This window comes from Phaenicophaeus curvirostris, chromosome 28 (genome assembly GCF_032191515.1).
Source record: "Phaenicophaeus curvirostris isolate KB17595 chromosome 28, BPBGC_Pcur_1.0, whole genome shotgun sequence".
NCBI lineage: Eukaryota > Metazoa > Chordata > Aves > Cuculiformes > Cuculidae > Phaenicophaeus > Phaenicophaeus curvirostris.
This window is the reverse complement of record NC_091419.1, coordinates 5774155-5797349: the sequence shown is the minus strand read 5'-3', so window position 1 is coordinate 5797349 and position 23195 is coordinate 5774155. Positions and strand designations below refer to the sequence as shown.

The 23195-nt window shown below is 59.5% G+C and overlaps 1 protein-coding gene across 7 annotated transcripts in view; it reads right to left on the bottom strand.

Annotated features, from left to right (window-relative positions):
* Nucleotides 1–23195, bottom strand: part of MAST3 (microtubule associated serine/threonine kinase 3) — a 31028-nt gene that overhangs the window by 7279 nt on the left and 554 nt on the right. The window contains exons 1-18 of one of the 7 annotated variants that reach the window (XM_069877978.1): nt 22100–22283; nt 21484–22068; nt 19579–19610; nt 17136–17225; nt 7828–7916; nt 7538–7610; nt 7361–7381; nt 6275–6353; nt 5454–5611; nt 3720–3795; nt 3125–3334; nt 2942–3043; nt 2283–2415; nt 1721–1788; nt 1256–1341; nt 906–1114; nt 448–586; nt 93–225 (exon numbers count right to left, since the gene is read on the bottom strand). In XM_069877978.1, coding sequence (XP_069734079.1) covers nt 93–225; nt 448–586; nt 906–1114; nt 1256–1341; nt 1721–1788; nt 2283–2415; nt 2942–3043; nt 3125–3334; nt 3720–3795; nt 5454–5611; nt 6275–6353; nt 7361–7381; nt 7538–7610; nt 7828–7916; nt 17136–17225; nt 19579–19610; nt 21484–22068; nt 22100–22177 — 2361 coding nt within the window. In that variant the 5' untranslated portion in view covers nt 22178–22283. Of the gene's footprint in view, nt 1–92; nt 226–447; nt 587–905; nt 1115–1255; nt 1342–1720; nt 1789–2282; nt 2416–2941; nt 3044–3124; nt 3335–3719; nt 3796–5453; nt 5612–6274; nt 6354–7360; nt 7382–7537; nt 7611–7827; nt 7917–14415; nt 14538–17135; nt 17226–18178; nt 18295–19578; nt 19611–21483; nt 22069–22099; nt 22284–23195 lie in introns of those variants that run through there. The other 6 variants (XM_069877979.1, XM_069877980.1, XM_069877981.1 and 3 more) reach the window with 6 other exon arrangements.

Sequence of the window (23195 nt, the reverse complement as noted above, 5' to 3'; positions counted from 1 at the left end):
CTGAACCCTCTGCGATGACCTTTGCATCAAGTCCTGAGGCCATCCCGGTCCCCAGTGACGGCAGATTCGCCAAGTGAAACAGGATGTCGTACCTGCTTATCCATAAACTCCCGAGTGTCCTTCTCCATGTGCCCCTCGTAGAGGTTTGTGGTCATGTTCATCAAGCCGATCTTTGACAGACCGAAGTCCGTCAGCTTTATGTGGCCCATGGAAGTAATGAGCAAACTGCAAGAGAAGACACACACCCCACAACGATGCTGTTAGCTTCTGTGGAGACATGAGCAGGACCCCAAGACTTCTAGTCTCACGCAACAGCACAGAACTAGGTCTCTGGGCACCAAAACCCACAACCTCCTTCTGCCTTGTCCTCTTGGCTTAGATCAGTCCCTCTCCCTTTCCCATCCAAATCCAACCTCGTCCTTGCTCAGATCTGACCCACGTCCTCACTTGTCGGGTTTGAGGTCTCGGTGGACGATGCCATAATTGTGGAGATATTCCAGTGCGAGAACAGTCTCGGCGAAGTACATCTTGGCCATGTCGACCGGCAGCGGGCCCATGTTCTTCAGCAAAGTGGCGCAATCCCCTCCTGTGGGGACACAGGTCCTCCTGAGCATGGGGGCTCACAGAAGGCAGAGAGGTCCCTGGGTGGGCTGCACTGCTTCTCTGGCCAAGCAGGCTCCCAGCCAGACTCTCCCATTCCTCCTCAGAGCAGCACTGACCCCTGGGCATGGGGCACAAACGCTCTCCTAGGTAAGCGTGGCCACCACCTTCACCAAGGTGAGACTCAGGATTACCAGAGCATCTCCTCATGCTTCCCTGTGCTCCTTGGAGATGTCCAAGTGGTGCCCTTGATGCTCAGAAACTGATATTTCCTCCCTCCTTCCAGCCTCAACCCCTGCTCTCACCTTCCACGTACTCCATCACCATGCAGAGGTGTCGCTTCGTCTCAAAGGAGCAGAACATGCTGACCACGAAGGGGTTCTCTGCAAAGGTGAGGATGTCCCTCTCCACAAACACCTGCTGGATCTGGTTCCTCAAGATCAGGTTCTGCTTGTTGATTTTCTTCAAGGCGAAGCGCTGCCGTGTCTCCCTGTGCCTCACCAGGTACACAGCCCTAGGAGAGAGCAAAATGGTTGGACCTCAAAACAAGTCCTCCAGGCTCCAAGACTGACCATGCAGCACTGTGTGGCTAAGACAGGGAGGACTTTGGAGGTGCTTACAGATGGAGACAAGCATTAGGAACCTCCCAACTCACCCATAAGCCCCGTTGCTGATCAGCTTGATGGTCTCAAAGTCCCCCTCGCAGGGTTTCCTCCGAGGAACAGTGGCCGAAGACTGGCTCTGAAGATAGAAAAGGTTTTTAATGTTTCCCCCTGCTCCTGTGCTGAGTGCAGGCAGGAATTCACTAAGCCCCATCATGTATCACCTCCCAGTGCTTCTCGCTGTCAGAGGACATCCCTCCCTGAGCCCTCTCCAGCCACAGACCCCAAACCAGACCAAGATGCTCTGCATGTCAAGAGCCCGTTCTGAGATCTGTCCACACAAGAAGACAGGGGAAGGACTATGAGATATTGCACCTGAACACAGCAGTCACCCTTGGGGACAACCCAAATAAATGTCTCCTGGCCTAAGACAGCAGAGGAGCTGCTGCAAGGAGCTTCGGTAAAGAGTGAGGCAGGACAAAGCTGGAGGTGGGACACACAGGTAGGACTGCACTCACCTCACAGGCATCATCGTTCTCTGGCGTGATGGTGTTCCCGCTGTCAAAGTGATCCAGCTGGACCATTTCTGGAGAAGACAGGGATGGTTATCACCTTCTCCAAGCTCAACCCTCACCCAGAATTACCCTTCATTAACCACTCTCCCTCCAACCTCAGAGCTCCTGGGGGATTTAGCCACACACTCTGCTCAAGCCATTGCATGGAGAAATTCAGGTCATGGCGTTAAGAGGTTCAACACGAGGTTAAACATTTATATAATTCTTTTTTCCATAGTCATTCCTGTGCTCTTTGGGGATTATGGTTACCCCCCCAAGGCCATGGCTTCCTATGGATTAAGAGTTCTTGAGCTTAATCTGCTTTTCTGAACGTGTTGGAAGCAATAATGAGGAGGTGGAACTGGCCAGGAGATCTGGACACTGTCCTGGTCCCGCTGTGACAACCCAATGACAACAGCTCAGCCTTGCTGGTCCCCCTGCCACCTCCCAGTGCTCGTCAGGAGCCAAACTGGGAGTCCACATCACACTGCAGACCTCAGGGCCACCAACCCAAGTGCTTCCCTACCCTCCAGTGGGTCCTTGACCAGCCCCAGTTGGCTGATGATGTATCGGGGAATATCAGTCTTTATTCCCTGGCCGACTTTGGCGTGGCCTTCTGCAGCTTCCAGGAGATGGTAAAATTCCTCCGGGTCAAACTCCTGCATGGGGAGAATCCAGAACAGTTGAGGAGCAAGACTTTGCAAAGTCAAGCCTTTCCTCTAAGCCTTGAGGGTGACACCTGTAATTGAGGACAGATCCTGGAGAAAGTTAAGAGTTTCCTGTTTCTACCGTCGTTCCCGCACTGTTTCCAGTGTAAAGAATCGATGAGAAAAAATAAAGCTCCACGAGCTCCATCTTTCAGCTCCAGGAACCATAACACAAAGGCAGGCACTTTAGAAATTCACCACAAAAAATAACAAATCCCCAAAATGGATGCGGAAGCTCGCCAACAAGTTCACAGACCCCTGCTCTGTGAGGAAAACCCAGCTTCTCCTCTCCAAGAAAAGGCTTTAATGTAGGAATGGTCTTAGCTCCTTGCTGCAGCCTGGCCAGGTGGTGAGGAACAGCAGTTCCCATGGTAGACCAGGCAAGGTGGTGATAAGATGCCTTGTTTTTCTTGTTCCGCATCCATGAGCAGGTGCAAACCATGAAAGACAAGACACATCAGGAGCTGCCATGTCTTACCAGGCACTCCAGAAGGCGAGCAGGACGGGAGATGATGATCAGCAGCTTTCTCACTAATTGGTCAATGAACTTCACCTCCTCACTCTCCGAACGCTCCTGAGCCTGCCAGAAAGGAGACAGAGACCAGGTGTCTACCAGTGCCCTCGTGAGATGAGACCAGGCAGGGAACTGCCCCGTACTCACATCTCGGAGCATCTTCTCCAGTTTCTCCTGCAGCTCCATGAAGTAGCGGGAGGTGATGAGAGCTCCCTGAGACTTCGCCAGGCAGTCGCGGGCCAGCTCAATGATCTGGTGGTGGATGAAGCCCAGCACCCCATCGGCCAGGGGCAGAGTGCTGCTCGGACAGAAGTTTGTGATGGTGTCCTGCAGACGCTCTTCCATTTGGGCTGTGGCCTGCAAGGCAGAATCCTCGGTGATGCCAAGGAACATGCGTCCCCATCCCATGCATTGGGTTTGGGCAGCCAGGATCTCATGCTGCCACCTCCTGCAGCTCCAATATCCATGTGCACATCACGGCCCAACCTGGGAGCAGTTTCCAGCAGGATGGATAAGCTTCACCAAAGTCTCCAGAGCCCATTGCCTGCATGTGTGATGATGCAGACCCGCAGGACTCTGTGTCACTAGTTCATTACCACGTCTCCGTGTCCTCAACGCCCCTCCCCAGTATCTACCCATGCATTCCACATTCCAGCATGACGAAGAGGTTGTTTTGGAGAAGATACTGTCAGGATGCCATGGAGGGACTAACATGCTCATCCTCCCCAGTCCTGGCATTTACCTTCGGGAACCGCTCCTTGTAGACATGGTTCATCATCACCACCTCGTTATCAAACGTTCCACCCGTCCGTCCAGGGCTGCAGAGGGAGGAAATCGGTTGCATTATGAGGTCCACGTCATTTATATCTATGTAAATAGCTACCACCCCGGGCGAGCAATTTGTTCCTTCCTCCTCATTCCCAACCCCAAGCAGCTGAAGCTCATCTGAGTGGAGTCACTGCCCTTTGGCCAGCATTTCCAGAACCATCCGCCCCACAATGCACGGATCTGGAGGTCCCTAGGACCTCGTGTCCAGGGAAGGTTAACCTTCCACAAACCCAGGTCTCCAGACTCAAGACACTCATCCTTTCCTTCCTTTGGATTCCACAGTTTCTCACCAGCGCTGCCCTTTCTGCAACTCATCAGCAAAAAAAAAACCTCACCCAAACGCCGTGGTGGACGCAGGGACCTTCATTAAACAAGGCTTGTCTCTTCTCCTCACCCAACGCTGCCTCTCCCAGGCCCCTGCCTGGTGATCCCGTTATGCAGAGCACGGCACAGGAGCAACCAGCAACTCATTAACCACTATCTAATAAACGTAGTGATTAAAACCAGAGCTGAGGCGCTCGCCGCCAGCCCAGCCCCAGCTCAGCCTTTGCCGTGCCGACCACAGATCTGGCACCTCCTTGGTGAAAGTCTTGCCACCCGCAAAACCCTGTCAGACAATTAGTGTGATTTTAATGAAGTTTCAGCCAGCAACGTGCAGGGCTGCGGCTTTGCCTCTGGTGCCAAGAGTGTCGGGAGCTTTTCCACAAGGAAAAGAGGATTTAATGAAAACATCCCTGCAAAAATCACAAGGTCCTAGTGCCGGACAAGCGGAAAGATGACCGGCTCCTTGCATGGGACGTGGTCTTGGGAGTGGCATCACAGGGCTTGGAAGGTCCATAAGGTCATCCCGCGTGACATTATGGGTATCGGCTTGATGTTCTGCCCAGATTTTCCTCTCTGGAGCTCACCAACGCCCATCTGCCTGCTTTTTGAAGACGTAAAGGCCAGGCTGACTCTCAGCCCCTGTGATCACAGGTGATGTTTCCCGACCCAAGCCCAGAAATGGGATTTTTAACCTTCTAATGGCAAGTCAGGGCAACAGCCTCTCCCAGCTGTGCCCTGCAAGGATGGCCGGCGCTTGGGCTTCTGCTCAGAGTTGCCCTCCTCTCCACCAAAACCTTTGAGATAATTGAGCAAGAAGGTGCAAACCAACCATTTTGGAACAAATCCCACTTTATCAGGCTTCAGCCCCAGGAAAATTCACTCTCAGGTGTTGTCGGCTACCAGGAGAGCAATGCCACATCCCAGCAGCTGAGAAGATGCCGAGAACCAGACCCTGATGCTCAAAATCATAGAGCTTAGGATCATAGAATCATAGACTCGTGGAATAGTTTGGGGTGGAAGGGACCTTTAAAGGTCATCTAAGTCCATCTCCCTACAATAAGCAGGGACAGCTTCAACTTGATCAGGTTGCTCACAGCCCTGTCCAACCTGACCTTGAATATTCCAGGGATGGGGCATCTACAACCTCAAGCCATAGCTTCTCCACTACTTCGCAAGAAGAAAACCCCCACGGGGTCAACACCTTGGGGCGGACTCAGCAGGACCAGGATATGCCAGGAACAGTTCACGAGAGGGCAGAAGATGTGCTGGCACCCAGTGCATCGTCCAGCAGCGCCGTGGGTGCTCCCCACAGCGGGTGCCGTACCTGAGGCTCCTGGATCGTGGGCGCAGGCAGGGCGAGTGCCGCCCCTCCTCATCCGTGACGCTCTCCGTACTGCGGAAATGCTTAGAAAGGAAGTGGAGCTCGTCAGGAGTGGGTTGGTACGGCAGCTGGTGCAGGCGCTCCTGGGAGGACGAAGATGACTGGAAAGAGAGAGAGACACAGGAGATGGACCCAAGCTTCCCAGCAAGCCCATGAGGAAAAGATTCCTCAGAACCTCTTAGGAAGGTGGAAACACTGATGGGGAACACGCTCTGCAGTCAGTAACACAAAATATGGATGGCAAGGCCAGCCTGGGGAGGTCTGTGCTGCCCACTCCCACCCCAAACCCCCCACTCAGCCTGGCTCCGCTGACCCCCCATCCCTTGTATCCGCAGCATCCTGGGTGGCTCCTGCCTGGCCATTCCTGTGCATGGTTGGGATGTGCCCCATGCGCGCTTGACCTGTGACACACAGGGATGCCGTAACGCCCAGGGAAGGGATGCTGTAACCTCCAGGGATGCTGTAACCCCCAGGGATGGGATGCTTTAACCCCTAAGGATGCTGTAACACCCAGGGATGGGATGCTTTAACCCTTAAGGATGCCGTAACACCCAGGGATATGATGCAGTAATGCCTAGGGATGCTGTAAGCTTTGGAGTTTCTTAAAAGCCTATTTGGAAAGCACGATGCAGCTACAGCATGTGGCCCTCCAGGAACAGAGGGGCTGCCTGAGAACTGACGCCGTGGGGCTCAGGAGGCATTTCACTAAAAATCAAGGGGGTTTGGCTTCTTCTTGCCTCCTGCCATGAGAAAGCAAACCTTACCGAGACAGTGGAGCTGGGGGTGTTGGTCCCATAGCCAGAGGAGGGTAGCGAAGCCAGTGACCACCTTCTGCCATCAGTCCTGTGAGTGCAAACGTGCTGATCACATACAAGGGAAAAAAACATCTAAATGCAAATAAGTAACGTCAGACCAACAAGGAGGAGGAAGAGGACGCAGGTTTTGTTTGAATAACAAAGCCTTGAAGCCTCTTTTCAGAACAGACTGAAATTGGGTGAATTAAGAGGGGTCTGTAGGTGACACAAATGGTTTTGGAATGCTGATGATCACGGGACAGCGAGCAGGGTCTCTGCGAAGAGGCAGTGCTAGGGCTCGGCTGGGTGGTGAATCCACTTCAAATGGGAAAAAACTCAACTCTGCGAGAACGTCATTTTTAATTAGAGCGAAATTGAGCCTTCTGGGACTTCATTCGATGAGAAATCAGGGTTTCTAAAGGCTCATCCTGAGACGACAGGCGCCGCGGAGCAGAGCCCGCTTATAAACAGGAAGGCAACGGCTCATACGGAGGCGAATGCTTCCTCTTGGAGACTTTTCTAAATGGATAGGGCAACATCCAGGTCAAGACGAAGCCCTTCACCTCCCGGCGCTGTTTCCTGTGCGGGGCCAAGGACGGCTGGAGCTGGCAGGGTGCCGGATCCGGCACTGGTGTCACCCTGTGCCATCACTGCCGGCGGGTTTGCAAACCCCCAGCCTCACAGTTTGGCTTTTCAATCTGTTAGGAGCGTGAAAGCCATCCGCAAGCCTCTAGCTGTTTTCCATGTGACGATCAATTGGTTAAAATGAGCCGTCCAGCCCCATGTGTGAAATTAGTTAATTAGTTAAACAGGATTTTGGCATCTGCATCAGGAGCAACGAGGGCTGGGGAGGATTCCGTCCCCGGAATGCACTGAGCAACCTTTGGGAGCGCTCGGAGCGGAACTGAGCTCATGGCTGGGGACGATGTGATGGGAACAAGGACATTTATGCTCCCAGAGCTGAGGGAGACCAGTCTTAGAGCAAAATCCCCTGCCTAGGGATGCACGAACAGACGGATTCCCTGAATGCAACCCCAGCCCGTGCGGGGTACTCGCCTGTCAGTCCGAGGAGCATGGCTGCGAGGCACCGATCACAGCAGAACAAACACCACCAGGGCAAAAATTGGGGAGAAAAAGAGCAAAACAAGTCAAAACAAATCAATTGAGGTGAACAGAACAGTTCCAGTCAGGGAATTATAATTAAAACTGAACATTGCTGGTCTGGGAACTCACCTGCGGGCAAAGGGGAAGTTGATGGAGGTGCTGGCGGAGAAGTTGCGGGGGCTGTCCAAGGGGCTGCTCCCGGCTGCAGGCACAGAAGGAGAAAAGTCACCCCGATACCTGCCCTGGCACAATGCCCAGGGAAAAGGGGGTGAGGGGTAGATTGTTTCCCAAGCGATTCCCTCCTGGAAAAGGCACCCGTGGGCAGGAACCAGCCTGCTGCTGCTAACACAGTGGGATCACCCTCCAAAAGATTCGGGTGGTTTGGGAGATGCTCAGCCCCTCCCGGGTCCATCCTTTACCTGTCGGCACGGAGAGCGGGGAGAGAGGCCGCGAGAGCGTTGGAGACGGGGTGCCCACCACTAAGCTCTTCCTATTGCTGCTTCGGCAACTGGGGAAGAGAATAAAGGTGTTAATTTGGGGAAGCAAAGGCTGGGCAGCACTGGGTGGGCTCAGGCACATACGGGGCCGCTGGGACGCGACGCCCTATGCCAGGAGACACGGCTGCTGTCACCCCATCGATTCCGGATCTGCCACAGGGATGATCCGTCCCTGGTTCAGTGCTGCCAGAGATGAGCTGACCGAGTTATTTTTGAAGTCAAACTGTCTCATCAAGGTCCCACTTCTGGTTTTGCTTGCTGGGAAGGACAGTGGCAGGCAGCCCCCAGGGCAAGAAGCCGAGGGCAGGAACAGAAAAAGGGATGTAAAAGGAGGAAGCGATGGAAATGCCAAGTGGCTTCAGGCTGCAACCCGACCTGCTTCATCGCATGGACAAATGTCCTCAGTCCGTTACAGCTCCTTAAATTTGGTGGTCCCCCTGTTGGTCCCCAAACCCTGTGTCACTAAACACTGCTGCCCGGCTGCTCCCAGCCCCACGGAGAACCCCGCTGCCTCTGCCAGGTCTGCAGCATCCCCAGACTCTCTGCTGTGCCCGGCTGTGCCTGCCCGCGCCTGGCACCGGCACGATGCCCTGGCAGGGGTCCGGCTCGGCCACGCTCGAGCAGGCGGCAGGAGGAACCCGTGTGCACCAGTGCCAGGGCAAAGAGCAGCACCATGGGTGGGTTCTACGCCGATGGTTCCCCCCCAAACACCCTGACACCCCCATCCCGGTGCTGCAGAGCTCCTCTGAAACAACTGGAAGGACACGAACACAAGCGCCGCGTCTCCACATCACCAGCTCCATTCCCACCTCACAGCTCACAAGATTTCAATTGCTCTTACGTTTCATTTCTCCTTTCCCTTCAGCCCTTCTTCAAGCCCTAAGCTCAAGGCTGCCTGGAAAGCACAGCACAGCCTGGAAAAGCTCATTGTGCCTACAAGGATGCTGCACGCACCCATCTCAACCCCATTTGGAATAAAAAAGGGCTCAGTGAAGTTCTCTTTCACCCTGCTGAGAGGGAGCTGCAAACATCCACAGGACAGAGCAGAAGCCGTGCTAGCTGGCGTGCCAGCATGAGGACAACCTTCCCCTTCCTCTGCACTTCCTCACGCTGCAAATTCTGCACAGGCAACGCTGAATTTCCTTGCCAGGCTGGGAACAGGAACCTGCACGGATGTCATCAATTAAAGGACAGCGTTTCATATCATACCATAGCCAGATACACTCGCAAGATCAAGAGAATGAAGCCAGGGTGAAGGGATGCTCTCCAGAACCCAAACCCCGAAGCAAAGGGCCAATGTGGTATCTGGGGTGTGAAGAACAGCGTTTCACACCATGCTGCCCCTCTGGATGGATGCATGAGGCACTGCTGCATGGCCAGCACCGGTGATGCATGGTCAGAACTCCACACATCTGCACGCGATGCCAGTCACCTCCTCACCTCCCTCTGGCATCTCCCTGCAAGGCTTCTCCTAATCCTCCCCTCCTAAAACCAGGAGTCTCAACTCTTCTGCTTGAGACTGAACTTCTCGGCCAAGCTGGTGAGCAGGGAAGTTGTTTGGAACCCCCCAAACTCTCCTCTGCCAGCTGCACCCAGGATGAAGGGATCCTGGGGGCCCTGTGGGACATGCACCCACCGACTGCCCCGAGCTCACCCAGAGCTGCAGCGGCTTTGGAGGGCTCAAAGCCTGAGCTGCGATGCCATTAGGGAGGCAGAAACCTCCCCCACTTTACCATTCACCCCTGCCCGGCCTCTCTGTCTGCTTTTCTTGCTTAAAGAGAGCCCCAACGCCAACTGCAGCACCCACAGCTGCAAACCCACAGCCTGGCACCCACCCAGGAGGAGCAAGAGCAAACCACAGCTTCTTGCCGCTGCCGGATGGCACTGCAAGCAAAGCTGCTCTGCCAACCAGAGCGGCGCAAACAGAGGTTTATTAGCCAAGGAAGGCTGCAGAAAGCAACCAGCCTTGCTTCTTTGCTCACGTCATGAGGACTGGGGTGCATGTGCACCTCTGTCTGGCGAGGTGGGGGACGTCCCAGGGACGAGGTTCTCGCTACTGCTCGCTCCCAGCTCGGGAGGTTTCATTTTGGAAGCGAAAACAAACCTTTAACAGAGCAAGTTCCAGTCACGGTGACACAGAGGGAGACCGACGTTTCCTGTTTCCGCGCGCTCCACCCGCGGCCTCGCAACCATCTTGCGCCACGTTAACCCCCCTCCGCCTGATGCATCATCTCCAGCTGGTTCCCATCCTTCGTGGCACGGAAACCTCAGGCTAGAAACAAGCCTTGGGGCAGAGCTGAGTCGCTGAGCCCTGAAGGCAGGAGCCAAGGCTGCTGCCCACTCTGCTTCCATCACCCAATTACACATTTGGCACCAAAAATGGAGTGGAAAATCGCCGTCAGCATCCCCTCAGCTGCTCGTGCTGGGGCTGCCACGGCGCTGCTGTTGCCATCCAGCACTTATTTCAAAGGATGTGGAAAGAGTGTGACAGCCGGTGTGACCCTGTAGCACAACAGTGTGTCACCCAAGGCTGCCTGCAAGGAGGAACCAGCACCTCCCACCGCACTGGCACTTGGCACGGGACGGCTGGGATGGTGCCTCCTTGGAGCTGTGGGAAGGGCAGGATCCAGCTGTGCAGCGAGCACCGGTGTCTGTAATCGGCACACAGCTCCGCCGGGATCTGAGTGAGCAGCATTAGGTGGCAAGGGGTCAATCACAGAATCGTGGAATGGTTTAAGTCAGAAAGGATCTCAAAGCCCATCCAGTCCCACTCCTGCCATGGGCAGGGACACCTCCCACTGGATCAGGGGCTCCAAGCCCCATCCAACCTGGCCTTGAACCCCTCCAGGGATGGGGCAGCCACCCCTGCTCTGGGCAACCTCACAGCAAAACATTTCTTCCTAAGATCTCATCTTAATCTCCCCTCTTTCAGCTGAAAACCATTTCTCCTTGTCCTGTCCCTGCACTCCCTGATCAAGAGCCCCTCCCTAGCTTTCCTGGAGCCCCTTTCCCTACATGGAAGCTGCTCTAAGGTCTCCCTAGAGCCTTTTCTTCTCCAGGCTGAACAACCCCAACTCTCACAGCCTGGCCTCATCCATGAGGTGTTCCTCACCCTGCTGGTCCCACTGCTCTGGACGCAGCCCGGGACACGGTTGGTTTCTGGGCTGCGAGCACTCGTTGCCAGCTCACGTTGAGCTTCTCATCCTCTAGCACCCCAAGTCATTCTCTTGAGGGCTGCTACCAATCCATTCTCCACCCAGCCTGTGTCAGGACGTGCAAAACCGAGGGCCACACCAACCCACCAGGGCACAGGCAGGACCATGACTGGGAAGCACACAGAGGGGCGGCAGCATCCTGCTCTTCTCCCACAGGATCCGACCCCTAACACCGCCCAGCGTGGTAGAGCATCGTGTCAGATGCCGACCTGGTGCTGGGCACCTGTTAGGACCCAAAGAGGGGAATGAGGGGGCCAGGACAGCACTGCTGGTGGGAGAACCCCAGGCAGAAAGCCGGAGGTGTGGGGTAAAGCGGGTGCAGGGCGGTGGGAGCAGGGCTGGGCTGATAAGGGAGCAGGCACCGTCTCAAAGGGCAAGCAGGCGGCTCCGCTCTGGGCTGCGTGACCAACAGCACGCGGCGGCACTATCGGCTCCCTTCTCCCCGTCACCGCGTTTCTCCTCCATCTCCCCCGAAGAGGCACATGGGGCTCATGTGCCGAGAGATTCCAGGAAGTGCCATGGATCATCATGTTCTGGAAAAAACGCTTTCCAGAGGGATAAGTTTGTGTTTAACACAAAACCTGCCGAACCGAGCAGCTGCATCTCAAGTTTCTCCGTGATGTTCACAGAATCATAGAATAGTTTGGGTTGGAAGGGTCCTTAAAGACCATCCGGTTCCAACCCCCCTGCCTTGGGCAGGGACATCTCCCACTGGATCAGGGGCTCCAAGCCCCATCCAACCTGGCCTTGAACACCTCCAGGGATGGGGCAGCCACCGTGGAACTGGGCAACCTGTTCCAGGGCCTCCCCACCCTCATAGGGAAGAAATTCTTCTTTATGTCCAGTCTAAATCTGCCCCTCTCCAGTTTATCCCCATTGCCTCTCATCTTATCACTCCAAGCCTTTGTGAACAGTCCCTCCACAGCTTTCTTGTAGCCCCTTCAGGTACTGGAAGCTGCTCTAAGGTCTCCTTGGAGCCTTCTCTCCTCCAGGCTGAACAACCCCAACCCTCTCAGCCTGTCCCCCCAGCCAACATCCTCTTATTAACCCTCCCCAGAGCGCCAAGCAACACACCTGGCACCTCCCAACTCCTCGCAGGGAATCGCCAGGTACCAAGTCACGGCCACACTTATCGATCGCTTGGCGCTGCATTAAAACAGCCTCGAGAAAGTGCCCCGCTCCTTGGGATGCAGCCCCGAGCCTCCCTGTGCCGCAGTTCCCCGGTAGCGGGTAGGACACGGTACCTGCTGCGTCTCCCGGCACGTTTTCTTGCCGTGTGCGAGGGCAGCATCCACGGAGGAGACGAGCCTGACAGGCACGGAGCCGTGAGCCGTCCTGTGCTGCGTTGGCCACCTCACATCCCCCCCTCCCAGGAAATTAAGATCCCTCGGACCTCTTAATCCCACTAAATAACATCAGATGCTCGCCGCCCGCTGTAAAATAGGCCAGACCTGTTCTCGCCGTGGATTCTAGGAACACGGACTAAAGGAGTAATTCTCCTTTGCCCTTCAGGAGAATTAGAGCCTCATTGCGCTCAACTGGAGAGAGATGACTGCCCAGATCATCGCTCCGATTACACAGCTCCCCCAGCCCCTCCAGGATGGAAAATCCCACCCAACGCCTTTTCTCCTCCATATCAACCAGACCCTTCTCCCTATTAACGGGGTGGGTTAACGAGGGTGCCCTCGGCCACCCTCACATGCCACAAGTCCCGCCGCTCGGACGAAGCAGGCGCTTTGGCGCGGCTGGATGGGTTTGTTTGCCAAGGAACCGCGCACGGGAATACAAGAAAACATTCCCAGTGGGAATCTCAGCCCCCACGCTGCTCCAAAGCCCTTTATATATAAATACATGGGAGGGTTTACAGCACATCAACCTTCTGCACCTCTGCCAGGGCCACCAGCGCTGCCTGTCCCCCGCCTTGGGGACAGGTCCAGCCCTTGCCAAGCCCAGCGTTGCAGCAGGAGAGCCAGGGGAGCCCCCCCAGACCCCCCTGTTCATGCAGCAGCCCCCACCTCTGCCCCAGCCCCACTGTCCTCTGCCCCCCCCGCAAAGGACTGATCCCTTCCCACCACTCTGGGCACCCTGGGGACCCCCACCCTGGCTCAGGGGCCCCCAGGGGCATTTCTCCTCCCCCCCACTTTGCCCCATGTTGTGATCACACACACACCCCCCCTAAATGGCACACAGCACCCCAAAACCTGCATCCCCTAATGCCCCAGGACACTAAACTCTGCACCCCCCCAGTACTGGGCTGACAAACACCCCACCCCCTAAACAACACAACCTGGGGTGCCCCCCCCCCATTGCACAGCCCACTCCATCCCAGCAACCTTGAGGCTGGGAGGATGCGCCCCCACAGTGACTGATACCCCCCAAAAAGGGCACCCACAGTGCACAGCCCCCCCCCAAATACAAATACACCCCCCCACACACATCCCAGAGTGCCTCCCCGCCGCACAGCCCCCCAGAACCATTCCAGCAGGGGCGTGGAATACATCCCAGTAGGACACCCCCTCCCCGGTGCCCTCCGGTGCCCCCCCTCTCCCGGGACACCCCTCGCCACCTCTCCCCCGATGCCTCCGGTGCCCCCCCCTCCCGGGATGCCCCTCCTGGTGCCCTCCCCCCCGCTACCCCGTCCCGGGATGCTCCTGCCCATGTCCCTCCTGCCTCCCGGGATGCTCCCCCGGTTCACTCCCATCCCGGGATGCTCCCCCGTGGCTCCCCCACCCCCCCCCGCCCCCCCCATACCTCCTCCTCCCCTTCCTGGGATGCTCCCCCCGGTTTCCCCCTCCTCCCATCCCGGGATGCTCCCCCCTTAGCGCCCCCTCCCCCCCCCGATACCTCCTCCTCTCCCTCCTGGGATGCTCCCCCCGGTTTCCCAACCTCCCGGGATGCTCCCCCCGGTTTCCCCCTCTTCCCATCCCGGGATGCTCCCCGCTTAGCGCCCCCTCCCCCCCACCGATACCTCCTCCTCCCCCTCCCGGGATGCTCCCCCCTCTCTCGGGATGCTCCCCCCGTTCCCCCCCTTCCCAGGATGCTCCCCCCGGTTCTCCTTCTCCTCCCGGGATGCTCCTGCCGGTCCCCCACACCCCCCAGGTCCTCCCCCCCCCCGCCTCTCACGGGATGCTCCCCCCGGTTCCCCCTTCCCCTCCCGGGATGCTCCCCCCGGTGTCCTCCCCCCCCCCCAGGTCCCCCCCCCCGCCTCTCCCGGGATGCTCCCGCCTGTCTCCCCCCCCACCCTCTCCCCGGTGTCCCCCCTCCCGGGATGGTCCCCCCCGGCCACCCCCCGCACCTCTTGGAGCGCTGCAGCAGGGCCCCGGCCGCTCGCTGCCCCCGGTGCCCGGGCCGGGCGGCTCCCCAGCAGCTCGGGTCCGACATGGCGGGTGCTTCCCCCACCTCCCCGGGCCCGGCAGCTCCCGCCGGGGCCGCCGCCGCCGCCACCGGGCTCCGCGCCGCCTCCCGCCCCTCCCCGCCCGTCACCGCGGAGACGGGGCAGCGCCCCGAACCGGGCCCGGGTTGCCATGGAGACGGGGAGCACCCCCAAATGGGGCCCGGGTTGTCATGGAGACGGGGAGCACCCCCAAATGGGGCTCGGGTTGCCATGGAGATGGGGAGCACCCCCAAATGGGGCTCGGGTTGCCATGGAGATGGGGAGCACCCCCAAATGGGGCTCGGGTTGCCATGGAGATGGGGAGCACCCCCAAATGGGGCTCGGGTTGTCATAGAGACGGGGAGCACCCCCAAATGGGGCTCGGGTTGTCATGGAGACGGGGAGCACCCCCAAATGGGGCCCGGGTTGTCATGGAGACGGGGAGCACCCCCAAATGGGGCTCGGGTTGTCATAGAGACGGGGAGCACCCCCAAATGGGGCTGAGGTTGCCATGGAGATGGGGGAGCACCCCAAAATGGGGATGGGCTTGTCACAGAGATGGGGCTGCACCCCAAAATGGGGCTCGGGTTATCATAGAGATGGGGGAGCACCCCAAAATGGGGATGGGGTTGCCATGGAGACGGGGAGCACCCCAAAATGGGTCTCGAGTTGTCATAAAGAGGGGCTGCACCCCAAAATGGGGCTGAGGTTGCCATGGAGATGGGGAGCACCCCAAAATGGGGATGGGCTTGCCATGGAGATGGAAGAGCACCCTGAAATAGGGCCAGAGATGTTATAGAGATGAGGGAGCACCCCAAAATGGGGCCAGGGCTGCCATGGAGACAGGGGAGCACCCGAAATGGGGCTGAGGTTGCCATGGAGATGAGGAGCACCCCAAAATGGGTCTGAGTTGCCATGGAAACAGGGGAGCACCCCATAACTGAGCTGGGCTTACCATGGAGGTGGGGTATCACCCCAAAATGGGGCTGCGGTTGTCATAGAGAGGGGACTGCACCCCGAAATGGGGCCAGGGCTACCATGGAGACAGGGGGAGGACCCCAAAATGGGGTCAGGGTTACCATGGAGACAGGGTATCACCCCCAAAAGGGGCCGAGGTTGCCATGGAGACGGGAGCAGCACCCTTCAAGGCGGGGGAGGGATGGGGGGACAAGGCTATTGCAGAAACAGGGCAGCCCCCCAAAAAAGGGTAAGGATTACCATGGAGATGGGGCAGCCCCCCCTTCTTCCCCCCTCAAATGGGGTCAATATTACCATGGAAATGGGGCCAGGGTTACCATGGAGACGCAGCATCCCCTGCTTGGGCATTATGGGGGTTCAAATCCCCCCCATAAGTCAGCCCCGAAGCCTGATTCTCCTTTGGGAGAAGAGCCCAGCTCCCTCCTCTCTCTCCACAACCTCCTTTCGGGTAGTTGGAGAGGGCGATGAGGTCTCCCCTCAGCCTCCTCTTCAGCGAAGGGCACACGAAGCCTGGCAGCGCCACGGCTTCTCCTCGCCTCCTGCCCAGCACCAGCACACGGAGCACCCAGGGGGGCCGCATCCTCACCCTCAACCTCGAGCATCCCCCCCAAACCCCGCTCCCCGCGGCCTCGGCTGATCAACCGCGTGGCCACGCTTGTTTTTCCGCGTCCCCGTGGGCAAGCGGTGTCCTGCCAGGGCTCGTGCCGCTGCCCACCCACGAGAAACGGCTCTGCCCGTTGCTGAGCAGCAGCCGAGCTCCGCGACGCTTCCCTCCTGCCCGGCACCAGCCGACAGACGGTGTCACCCATGGGTGCCAGGCAGGCGGCACCGCGGGTGCCGTGCGGCGCGGGGCCCCGGGGTGAGTGCCGGGTGCCAGCACGCCCGCTGCACCTTGTCCCCAGGGCAGAGAGCAGCTGCCACACACCTCAGAGTCCAAAAACTCACCGCAACGCCCACTAGGGCACCTCAAGGGGTTTGGGGCAAGTGGGTGAGAGCATCCACCCCCCTCCTCGCTCCTTTTCCACCTCAGGGGAGGAGAAAAGGCAGTGAGGGAGGTTTGTGGGGTGGGATGAAGGTGCCATCCCCACTCCCACCCTGCGCCCACCGCAGTGCCCCGTCCTGGTCTGATTTTGAGGCGATGCCCTCTCAAAACGAGGATGCTCGGAGCCTGAGCTCCAGCCACTCCCCAGAATCATAGAACCATAGAATCACCAGGTTGGAAAAGACCCATCGGATCACCGAGTCCAACCATTCCCATCAATCACTAACCCATGTCCCTCAGCACCTCGTCCACCCGGCCCTTAAACCCCTCCAGGGAAGGGGACACAACCCCCTCCCTGGGCAGCCTCGGACAGGGACCAATCACCCTTTCCATGAAAAATTTTTTTCCTAATGTCCAGCCTGAACCTCCCCTGGTGAAGCTTGAGGTCATTCCCAGAATGGACCAGCTGGCAGCAGAGATGGATTTTTTGCACCTTTTGGGGTGCAGGGGGCTGTGGACGGACCCCAGCCACGTCCCACAAGCCCTGCAGAAGGCAGGATACCCTCCAGGGCAGCCCAGGCGGGGGGCACCCATCTCGCTGCCCCCCATCTCCACTTCTCCTGGCTCCCCTTTACCGGAGCTGGTGGCCACAGTGCCGGGGAGGGGTGCGGGGGGGTCTTACCTCCAGGGGTGCAGGGTTAGTAGGGGGCTGCAAGGGCTGCAGGGGCTGCAGGGGCTCAGCAGCGTCGGGCTCTGGCTGCTTGGAGACAAACTGCAAGGCAAGACGTCCCAGCGCGGCGTCAGGGGGTGCCAGGGGGCACCCCGGCTGGGTTGGGGAGTCGGGGGCGGGGGCAAGAGCTGAGGGGACAAGGGCTGGAGCTGGGGGACCAGGGTTGGGGGGTGGCAAGTAGGTCAGAGGGAGAGGGGAGCAAGGCAGAGCGAGATGGGGGGTCCAGGGGACAGTAGGGTCTAAGGTTGGGGGGGTGGGGGAAGACACCAGGTGGTCTGGGGCTGTCGGAGAGGGTTATTGGGGGGGGTCCGGGGGTGTGGATGAAGGAGGAAGGGCTGGGACCTGTGGGGATGCAGTGGGATGGGGATGATTGGGATGCTCCAGGACACGGATGCAGTGGGATAGGGATGGATTGGGATAGGGATGCTCTGGAACGGGGGTGCAGCGGGATGGGGATGCTCCGGAACAGGGGTGCAGCAGTATGGGGATGCTCTGGAACAGGGGTGCAGTGGGATAGGGATGCTCCGGAATGGGAGTGCAGTGGGATGGGGATGCTCTGGAACAGGGGTGCAGCGGGATGGGGATGCTCCAGAATGGGGGTGCAGCATAATGAGGAACGGAATGGGGAAGGGATGCTCTGGAACGGGGGTGCAGCAGGATGGGGATGCTGCGGGACAGGGATGGGTTGGGATAGGGATGCAGCAGGATGGGGATGCCCCAGGGCGGGGATGCAGCAGGATGAAGGTGCAGCGGGGTTGGGATGCTCCAGAATAGGGATGTTCCAGGACCGGGGTGCAGCAGAACAGGGATGCAGCGAAACGGGGATGCTCGGGGATCGGGATGCTCGGGGATGGGGATGCTCGGGAATGGGGATGCTCCGGGATGGGGATGCTCGGGGATGGGGATGCTCGGGGATGGGGATGCTCGGGGATCGGGATGCTCCGAGCCGCCGCCTCCCTCCCCCGGGGCCGCTCCCCTCCGCAGCCCCGACTCACTCCAAGGTCAGCGAGGGGATCTTCAGCCGGTCCCGCCGCGACTTCATGCCGCCGCCGCCGCCCTCCCCACTCCGCTCCCGGCGCCGCCGCCCCCGCTGCCCCCGCGCTGGGCGGCTCCCCCCGCCGGGGACCCCGCTCGGCCCGGGACCGGGACCGCCCCTGCGGCACCGAGCGGCTCGGCTCAGGCTCAGGCTCAGCACGGCTCAGGCTCAGCACGGCTCAGCTCGGCTCGGCTGGGCTCGGCTCAGTACGGCTTAGCATGTCTAAGTGCAACCCAGGCTCAGCACGGCTCAGCTCTGCTCAGCACGGCTCAGCTTGGCTCATCTCAGCACGGCTTAGTGCAACTCAGGCTCAGCACGGCTCGGCTCAACTCGGCTCAGCTCAGCACGGCTCAGCTCGGCTTGGTTCAGCTCAGCTCAGTGCAGCTCAGGCTCAGCACAGCTCAGCATGGCTAAGCTCAGCACGGCTCAGCTCAACTTGGCTCAGCTCGGCTTGGCTCAGCTCGGCTCAGCTCGGCTCAGTGCAGCTCAGGCTCAGCGCAGCTCATCTCGGCTCTGCTCAGTATGGCTCAGCACAGCTCAGGCTCAGCACAGCTTAGGCCCAGCACGGCTCAGCTCGGCTCAGCTCAGTTCGGCTCAGCTCAGCTCGGCTCGGCTCAGTGCAACTCAGGCTCAGCACAGCTCAGCTTGGCTCGGCTCAGCTCAGCACAGTTCAGTGCAACTCAGGCTCAGCACGGCTCAGCTCTGCTCAGCACAGCTTAGGCTCAGCTCAGTTCTGCTCAGCACGGCTCAGCACAGCTCGGTTCGGTGCATTTCAGTCTCACGGCTCAGCGCAGCTCAGCACGGCTCAGTACAGCTCAGCTCAGTGCAGTTCAGGCCCAGCACAGCTCGGCACGGCTCAGCTCAGCATGGCTCAGCACAGCTCTGGCTCAGCACGGGCTCAGCACGGCTCAGCTCGGCTTGGTTCACCTTGACACAGATCAGCTTGACTGGGCTCAGCTCAGCTCAGCTCAGCTTGTCCCAGCTTGGCTCGGTTCGGCACGGCACAGGCCCTCAGAGCACCCAACAGCCTCTGACCACAATCCAGTACATCCCAGTATCGCTTAGAACACCCCAGAACACCCCAATACACCTGCAGCACATGCCAGTATCCCCCAGTACACTCCTAGTATCACATAGAACACCCCAGAACACCCCAATACACCTGCAGCAGACCCCAGCGCATCCCAGTATCCCCCAGTACACTCCCAGTACAGTCCCAGTCCCTCCAGTACCAGAGAACATGGTGATGCCACCCCAGATCTGGGCACCACGAGCCATCGGTGCCCATCCCAAGTGCCATGCGCGTCCCCCCAGGCACGTCCCTCCTGTGACACCCCAGTGACACCCCAGGGGACTTACGCTCTTCCTCGACGCGGCAGGCTGAGCTCCTTCTGCAAAGAGAAAAGCAAGAAGCAGGGTCAGAGCGTGGCCACAGGCGTTGGGGGACGCATGAGACCCCCACCTCCCACCCTGCAGCCGGCCCTCAGCACCGGGGTGTCCCCACAGGGTGACTTGGGGACCCCCCAGCTCCGCTGTGGCTACCTGAGAGTGACAAATTGCCACCCAGGGTCAGCGCCGGGGGACAATTCCCCCCAAGGTGCCCAGGGCTGGTGGCCTTGTGGCCAAACCCAAGAGCGTGGGCATGAGATTGGAGGCTGCCAGGCTGGAGCGTGGCCCTGAGGGGTGTCCCCTGTCCCCCACCCTGTCCCCCCGACCCCGGGGAGCAGCTGGTAGCCCTCATAAGGTTTATTTTTCCAGCCGCTGGGAATATTTCTTGCAAACTGCTCGCAGGCGGTGCCACAGGTAGTGGCGAGGGCAGGAGCCAGTGGCCACACAGGACCCATTGGGCACACCCCGGAGACTCACACAGATCCCACCGGCACGCTGCAAGGGGAACAGCATGGATGGGCTGGCACGTGTCCTGGCACACCATGGGACGCTGGCACACAGGGTGGGAGCACACGCCTGCCTGCCATCACCCTGATCCTGCACCCACCACCGGTGCCAATGCCCCAGCACCAAAACGATCCTGTGCCCACCGTTGGTGCCAATGTCCTGTCACCACCCTGATCCTGCACCCATCACTGGTGCTGATGTCTTGTCACTGTCCTGATCCTGTACCCATCCCCGGTGCCAATGCCCCAGCATCACCCTGATCCCATATCCATCAACGGTGCCAATGTCCCAGCACCACAATGATCCTGTACCCATCACCGGTGCCAATGTCCTGTCACTGTCCTGATCCTGTACCCATCACCGGTGACAATTTCCCAGCACCACAGTGATCCTGCACCCATCACCAGTGCCAATGTCCCAGCACCACAATGATCCTGTACCCATCACCGGTGACAACGTCCCAGCACCACAGTGATCCTGCACCCATCACCGGTGCCAACGTCCCAGCACCACAATGATCCTGTACCCATCACCGGTGACAACGTCCCAGCACCACAGTGATCCTGCACCCATCACCGGTGCCAACGTCCCAGCACCACAGTGATCCTGTACCCATCACTGGTGCCAATGCCCCAGCACCACAATGATCCTGTACCCATCACCGGTGCCAACATCCCAGCACCACAATGATCCTGTACCCATCACCGGTGCCCACCAGCCCTGGACCCCTAAGCAGCTCAGCCCCATCCCCGACGCGGCCGTGGATCTCCCCGCGGGCAGGAGCTGCTGCCACCCGTGTGAGGAGCTCACAGCGGCACCCGTCGCACCCGCCCCGGGGTTGCCCGCACCCCATCCCGCTGCCCACGCAGCCTCTGCAGAAATCCCTGGATCGGGGCGCGCTGCGACGCAGTGATGCAGCAGCATCGCCATGGCAACGGGTGACATCACGCCTGGGTGCACAGGGACCCGCAGACCCGCGGCCCACGGCCGTGCGTCTGCCCCGGGGTGGCGTGGGCGCCCCAGTATGCCCAGTGTCACTGGGATGCGCTGGGGAAGGGGCGCGGGGAGCAGGAGCACCCAGCCAGGACCCTCTCCCACCCGCAGGCCGGTGCCACCAGCCCTCGAGCAGAGAACGAAGCACCAAAGGGTGATGGCGAGAGCTCTACTGCTCAGCCACGTGCAGATGGACAGAGGGACACGAGACACACACCCCCACGCCCCAGGCTGGCTCTTGCCCCGTGGCGCAGCCCCCCTGCCCCGTGGTACCCAACACCCATCGCCGCTGGGGGATCTTGGGCTGCGCTGTGGTGCTGGGACAGCCACAGCATCCCCCAGGAGCCCTGGGGACCCACAAGTGACAGCGCCTACCGGGTGCCAGCACCTACAGGGTGCCCGACGCAGCCGCCCAGCGCCACCAGCCTCCCATCTGCAGGTCCTGCTGGAACCAGGATTAACCGTCAGCTGATCCCTACAGGGATGGCACTGGGGATGATGGCACTGGGGATGGCAGCACTGGGGATGATGGCACTGGGGACGATGGCATTGGGGATGATGGCACTGGGGACGATGGCATTGGGGATGATGGCATTGGGGATGATGGCACTTGGGATGATGGCACTGGGGATGATGATGGCACTGGGGATGATGGCACTGGGGATGATGATGGCACTGGGGATGGTGGCACTGGGGATGATGATGGCACTGGGGATGATGGCACTGGGGATGATGGCACTGGGGATGATGATGGCACTGGGGATGATGATGGCACTGGGGATGATGGTGGCACTGGGGACGATGGCACTGGGGATGATGATGGCACTGGGGACAAAGGCACTGGGGACGATGGCACTGGGGACGATGGCATTGGGGACGGTGGCACTGGGGATGGTGGCACTGGGGACGATGGCACTGGGGATGATGGCACTGGGGATGGTGGCACTGGGGACGATGGCACTGGGGATGGCAGCGCTGAGGACGATGGCACTGGGGACGATGGCACTGGGGACGATGATGGCACTGGGGATGATGATGGCACTGGGGATGGTGGCACTGGGGATGGCATCGCTGCTGGTCACTTTGTGCTTAGCTCCCTGGTGGGAGCCCCTGCCACCCCTGCTGCCACGGGGACGTGGGCACTCGGCTGCGACTGCTCTCCCCGGGCACTGCCAGGAGCGAAACCCACAGCCAAGAGCCCCACGGCCGGGGCTCCATCTCTCCGCATCCGTGGGAAGGCAGCTCCCACGCAGGGATGCTCTGGGGTTGCGTGTGCAGCGGAGCGCAGCCGCCCCGCAGAGCTGCCAGCTCGGATGAAGGCAGCTCCGTGCCATCCTCCAACCATCGTGTGCTCAGCTGGAGGGGCTGCTGGGCTCATCCCCTGCCCTGCTGTCAGCGCTCGGTGCCCAGCTCCTGTCCCACGCTGCTCACACGCAGCCCCCACCTCGCACACGCATGCCTGGAGCCCCCACCTCGTGCTCACAGCACCCACCCGGAGCACCCAACTCCCACTCACAGCACCCACTTCTTGCACACACACGCGCACACCCAGAATGCCTTCTCACCCACAGCACCCACCTCACACTTAGAAAACATCCACGCCTTGCAGACCCTCACTCACACCATCCACCCCTCACCCAGAGCACCCACCTCTCACCCAGAGCACCCACCCTTCACAGACCCACACTTAGAGCACCCACTCTTCACAGATGCTCACTTGGAGCATCCTCCTCTCACCCAGAGCATCCATCCTCGCAGACCCACACTTCACAGACCCACATTTAGAGCACCCACCCCTTGTAGACCCCCACCCAGAGCATCCACCTCTACACCCAGAGCATCCACCCCTTGCAGACCCTCACCCAGAGCATCTGCCTCTCACCCAGAGCATCCACCCCTCACAGATCCACCCTTCATAGACCCACACTTAGAGCACCCACTCCTCACAGATGCTCACTTGGAGCATCCACCTCTCACCCAGAGCATCCACCCCTCATCCAGAGCTTCCACCCCTCACCCAGAGCATCAACCCCTTGCAGACCCATCACCCAGAGCACCCACCTCTTACTCAGAGCACCCACCCCTTG